Genomic DNA, 6,384 nt, shown 5'->3' on the forward strand with positions numbered 1-6,384 from the left:
TATATATATATATATATATATATATATATATATATATATACACATAATCACACTCATATGGCAAATATTCTTCCCATAAAACATTTAAGTTATGATGAGCAAAAATAAAATGTTTTATAATCATGAAAGTGAAATGACTCTTGAACATTTTCCTTGCATTTAAAAATATTTAACTTCGTGGCATTGTTCTTATTTTCCTTTTGTAGAACAAATTCTGTGAAATTAACACATCACTACACACTGAATTTTTACCAGGATTGCAGCCCATTTTTTGCTTTCACCAAACATACCTTAAGTGAAATGTCAGCTCCATGGGATAGAAGAATCCTACAAGTATTTGTGTTTCCAGCTTTGGCTGCCAGGTGAAGAGGTGTTCGGCCCCGGTGGTCACGTTGGTTTATTCCAGGCACATACCTCTCGGGAGTTATATCTGTGTCCCGGGCACCTGGACCAGGGCCAAATTTCAAATCTATATCCTGTAATAAATGTAAGAACAATAAGAGCTAGTATTAAGAATATATATTTATTTATTGGTGTATGTCATGTTTATGGAATGAAATGCTCACTATCATTGGAAATCACTTATCTTGTCTTGTCATCACTTGTACACTCACCATACTAAAACTTTACATAAACTTTTAATCTTCCTTGATTATACTGTAGAATATATTTTGCCCAATCAATACTACATGATCTCCCAAATAATGTGCTTTTAATGGGTTACAAATGGGGACACCCATAATTTTCTCATAAAAAATAGCTCATTGTGATTGAAACTAATTCATGAAGATTTTTTCCCACCAAAAATTATATTTAATCACTTATGAAATCAACTGGGCTTAGAGATCATTAACTTTCCTTAGTAGCAGAGGGCAAAGAAACTCTCACCGCGCACAGGATATGCAAAGTTGTTGAGTTTAAACTTACTCACAAAAATTGATGACAATATTTTGTTGATTCAACCCAAGAGCAAGTGATATTTTTCCAACATTTTTATTTATTTCCTCTCTTATCCTTCCTTTAGACAGGTCAGATAGTAACTGCATATTTAATGAATATATTAATGCAAGAAAGTGATGCAATCTCACTTGCATGCATTTAAACCATTATTTGCATTCCATTTGTATGTTGTTGAAATGGTTATTAATTACACCTTTGAAGTTGGAATTATCTGCGATCAGGTTACATGCAATTAAAATTGCCCACAGATCTCCCTTGATACTAACAAATCATTCCACATTTTTTATATTAATGCTATTTCTTGGTAAAAAATGAATGCCAGAAATGACAAAATTTTTCACCATTAGCTCAAGTGTTTTAAACATGTCCTTATGATGCTGAGGCTTTAAAATTTCTCAGCAATTAACCATGGTACACTGTTCTGGTGTATTATTACATTTAAATATGCAGCTTCCATGATTGCAATTGTATTATCTGGCTCAATTCTTGAATCAACCAAACAAACACTGCGTGGATTGAAGATTGCAGCATTTCCTAGAGGAATGACTACATACCCTGTGGAGAGGTGAATGCAGCAGCAATTCTCGCCAAATGGCATTGTCTTCATCCCTCTCTTCCCAATCTCCACCACCATGGTTCAAACCAGAGTCAAGGCTTCGATTGAGGGCCCTATTCATTTGTGTTGGATTCACCATGGCAACTTGAGAAGGCCTTCGCCGCTGAAAGCCAGATCTCCTAAGTAGCCACCGCAATAGACGATCCTATGAATAAAATAAATTGAGCAGCTTCATTACATGAGGGGATCGAGATGGTGCGGGGGCTAACGTACTGGCTTCCCACCCTGAGGGCGCGGGTTCAAATCCCGGCGGTGTTGAATATTTTTCAGAGGTATCTCGATCCCTACTTGAGGTGCTTTGTGGAGGGCACTTTGAGTGAGTACGGCGTCCGTCGGATGGGACGTTAAGCTGCGGACCCCTTGGCGCCTTTCGTAAAGAGTAGGCTAATGCCGACGCCGGGTTTCTCTCCACCCTTCATCCTTTCCTATCCATCCCCTATGGCGCAAATGACCTTAGCTGTCGGTCGCCTCCCCTCAAAACTACTACTACTTCATTACATGATGAATAAAAATATGTAAGTAAAAATCTTATATCTATTCATTTTATTCATATAAGGTTATCCAAAAAATGCCTTTAATGAAGTCCTAGCATAATGAGTGGAAAAAATTAATTTTTTAGAGCAGAATGACCCTCATTTCTCCAGGTACTTAATGGTCAAGGATAGGATTTTATAAATCATTTATATGAGTGGAATAATTGTAAACAAAAGTAAAATTGCCTCAAAAATAAATATTTTCAACAAGAAGCTATCTTTCATGTCAGGATTCTGATAAAAAATTACTCAGAATGCATAATTGTTTTAAGGAAAAATGTCAGTGGCTCGAATGCAGATATTTACAGAGTTAGTACAAGAAGTAAAATATTCCAAACATCAACAATGGGCAGCTTATTTGAAGTTGATATAATGAGAGCTGAATGTCAACATACATGGGAGCAATGTTTGTTAGCATTTCTGTAAAATTCTTCCATTCAAGCCTAAAAGCATTCAATAGTGTGTACATGACACAGACAATTTGTACATGCATACACATTTTTTTGATTGCCAAGTTGACCTAAAAAAACATACCCCTATTAATAGCATTAGTTCTGGTCGATAAAAAAATCAGATAATTTTAAACAAGCAACTTTGAAAATTAAATACAAAAATTGATAATTGAGTACTAACCTGTCCATATTTGGCAGCCAAATGTAATGGTGATGGTTCACCAACCCCTGGACCCTCAGATACGGGCATTCCTGGCCAAAGCCTTCTGCTGATAGTGTTAGCTGACCCACTGACATTACCAATATTTGCATTTGGCATTAACCTTGCCTCTCCTTGCCGCAGCAACCATTCCACAACTCCAACACGGCCATTCTGAAATGTCATACATTTTATGTTTCACATTATCAAAACAGAAAATTATCTTAAGTCCATAGATATTGGCAAAAGGCAAATGACATAAAATGCAGCCTTGTCATCCTTGTCAATGGCATACAAAAACAAGTACAGTTAACTCTCAATTATCCATGCTAATGAATACAAAATGTAGCACGAAAAACCAAAATATGCAGCGAATATGGTTGCGATATAAACTGATACATATGGAAAACTCTCCTTCTTCATTCTGTATGATTAATTTGATTTTTTTAGCAATGGAAAGCCTGTTTTTTCCATTGTTCAGCCAATTTTATAAGTGTGGAATTATAGTTTTACAAGAACACAGAACTACCATAAAGTGAATAGCAGAAAACTTTTCCTCAGACAGCTCAAACCAATCCTGTAGCCAGGAAAAACAATTGGTGGCCAAAGAATTTGAGAGCCCCAAGGTATATGTAATCAGCAGGAAACATTAAACTAAAGATCTACCGTCACACATACAATTAATGTAGCATCATGATCCTGTGCTTTAGTTACTAAGGTATTAAATATCCTCTACTATGAACAAAGGAATAGAAAAACTGGGAGAATAATAATACACTTGGCAAATGCTTCCTGATTCCTTGCTCCTGAGTGATTTTCAAATTCACATATTTCCCAAAGGTATCCCTTCTCCCAAACTGCTTTAAGCAGGCTGGTCTTTAACTGCCTCACTAGTTTTTATAATAAACAAACATTATGCATGGCATTGAAAACATTATGCCTTATACATGACATTTACTGATTTTTGAAACACTGTGAAACGGGCATTAGAACGGGATTAAAATAAGACCAAAAAATAAGAAAGCATGGAAGTTAAGTTTACCTTGATAGCCACACCAATTGGTGTGAGGCCTGCTCTGTTTTCATCAAGGAGTGCAGCCTCAAGAAGGCTCCCGCATGCAGGTACTGCATTGCTGCTCGATGGTGATGCTTGAGAATTGGTGGGATCTGAACCAGCTCCGCAGAGCCAGGCGAGGGCAGCCACATGGCCACGGCCAGCCACCATGTGCAGCAGATTGTTCCCGGAATGGTCAGATAGATTTCGAACCAAGGTAGGGTCCATGCCACCCAAACAGTGGCTCTGAAGGGGAAAGAGAGGAGCAACATTTGGAATTATCGAAGGACCTAATCCACCAGGGACCCATTCCACAAAGCTACGACTCAGTTTGCAAGTCCTAGGAATTTAAACTATCTGAGTCAGCTAATGGTAATAAATTGTGCAGAATTTTACTTGTCTATATATGCACAATGAATAATTTGAAAGTTATTCAATTGTTTCTGGCTCAACCTTGTGGAAATTCATGTTAATGAAATTAAAAATACAAAGTAACTTTCCACTGTTCTTTATTAGCGTACGACCGGTTTCAACGCTCAAGCGTCATCATCAGGTACAAAATAAATCAGTCGCAGTTCCACTTATATACCAATCATGAGGGAGAGGAGGGGTGGGTGGGAGAGGAGGGGTGGGTGAGAGAGGGGGGGGACGAGGAGGAGGCGAAAGAAAATGGAGTTGCGATTGGCATTGAACTGTTACAGAACTGTTACATAAGAGTGAAAAAGGAATGAGGATGGACAAGTGGGAAGAATTTGAAATCAAAAAGAACTTAAAAACAGGTCATGTGGTTAACGATATATTATTTGAATACCTCTCCCCAATCCTGGAAGTACCCCTTTCCCTCACAGATAGACCCGACAAACCCCCCCACCCACCCCACCCCACTCTAAACCAACCAAACACCTGTCCTGACACTTAAAATCCCTCTTCCCCCTCCGCATCAACGCCAATCGCAACTCCATTTTCTTTCGCCTCCTCCTCGTCCCCCCCTCTCTCACCCACCCCTCCTCTCCCACCCTCCCCTCCTCTCCCTCATGATTGGTATATAAGTGGAACTGCGACTGATTTATTTTGTACCTGATGATGACGCTTGAGCGTTGAAACCGGTCGTACGCTAATAAAGAATAGTGGAAAGTTACTTTGTATTTTTAATTTCATTAATTTGAAAGTTGTTCATTAAAAGTTAAGGATTGTATTAAAAGGATTTGTGAATTAATTTGTAGTTTTGAAAAACATGCATCTGGATATGACAAAAGGTCACCCGAGAAATAACACAAAACACTTTATTCTCTAGGCAACAATTTTCATCTCTCTCTTTCATGAAAAATCTCATTACTTTGACCTCTAACTGAAAATATACAAAAGTGCAGCACAATACGTATCAGACAGAGGGAAGAGCAGTGGCATTCCTAATTATGCATATTTGTGAATAGAGAAACTCAAATGATAAATTTCTCCTTTCCTAGAGGTTAAAGCTACTCCTGAAAAATGCCAACTACCCAATTTACAATACCCAGGAAATGCTTCAAGCAGCATCTCACCTTCACAAATAACACAAACCAATAGGATAGAGACTTCAAATCATATTACTTATGTAAGTCACAAAAATGAGTTAAATGAATCACAGAGGTAAGAAAACTTACCAATATATACTTATAATCCTTCCTAATTACTTAACTGTCTTGATCTATACAATCCACTTGATGCTATACTATTGTATTTGCTTGACCTTTAAATTATGATTTCTGCAGTCATCATAAAAGGGTTAGCCCTTACTTTCACAAATACAAACATAACTCGTCCTTAATACATCATTATCTTTCATATATTGACAATAATTCCAGAATAATCAGCCTGCAAAGATGGCTCATTAATACACTCCCTTAAACAGTTACTGATTTAATACACTCCCTGAAACAGTTACTGAAATATCTTCTTAAAGCCTGTTTTTCCACAATAGAAGAATTCTCTGAATTTATTGAACGGTATTCTGTGGTCACATTACCAATGGTTAAACCCTTCTTCCCTTAATGCCATGCCTTATGCCTAGAGATGAGTAAACATTAAGTTCATTACCACTGACTAGGAGCCTTACCAATTCATCCACATCTCCTCTCCGAGCCACTTCCAGAACCCTTCGTATCCAGTCAGGTGTTGTCCCCCTCTCCCGCCGCCTCTTGAGCTTGCCGTGGTGTTTCCTCCGACCCCTCCCGTCATCGCCCCTCTCCCCCTTCCCAGGCACAGCTCCTCTGCCAACCCCCTTCCCCCGCCCCACCCAACCTTCCTTCCCACCTTCCATCTGAATCGCTTCATCCTGAGTTGCTCCACCCACTTCCATTAGCGTCTCCATAATTGAAACACAGCGCACAGCTGCACAGGCCTTGTTTGGTGCCTGAGGCTGGAGGCGCAGGTCCTTTGACGGAACTGAGCTCGAACTGAAGGAAGTAAATTAAACACTGCATGATTTTTATATTTTTTACTCTTTTAGTTGGGTGCATAGATGCACTCATTATTAGAGGGGCAAATCTTTTCCTTTGGAAGGCAGATCCATTATCATAAATATTAAGGGG

General features: G+C 38.6%; 1 protein-coding gene across 1 annotated transcript in view; it reads right to left on the reverse strand.

The window, feature by feature from the left end:
* LOC139687183 (uncharacterized) overlaps nucleotides 1-6,113 on the reverse strand; it is a 40,099-nt gene extending 33,986 nt beyond the window's left edge. Inside the window, exons 1-5 of the mRNA XM_071584308.1 lie at nucleotides 5,910-6,113; nucleotides 3,803-4,060; nucleotides 2,743-2,934; nucleotides 1,515-1,721; nucleotides 291-476 (exon numbers count right to left, since the gene is read on the reverse strand). Coding sequence (XP_071440409.1) covers nucleotides 291-476; nucleotides 1,515-1,721; nucleotides 2,743-2,934; nucleotides 3,803-4,060; nucleotides 5,910-6,113 — 1,047 coding nt within the window. The remainder of the gene's footprint in view (nucleotides 1-290; nucleotides 477-1,514; nucleotides 1,722-2,742; nucleotides 2,935-3,802; nucleotides 4,061-5,909) is intronic.
* Between the last annotated feature and the right edge of the window lie 271 nt (nucleotides 6,114-6,384).

Source organism: Hetaerina americana, unplaced genomic scaffold (genome assembly GCF_022747635.1).
Source record: "Hetaerina americana unplaced genomic scaffold, ioHetAmer1.1.p SCAF_178, whole genome shotgun sequence".
NCBI lineage: Eukaryota > Metazoa > Arthropoda > Insecta > Odonata > Calopterygidae > Hetaerina > Hetaerina americana.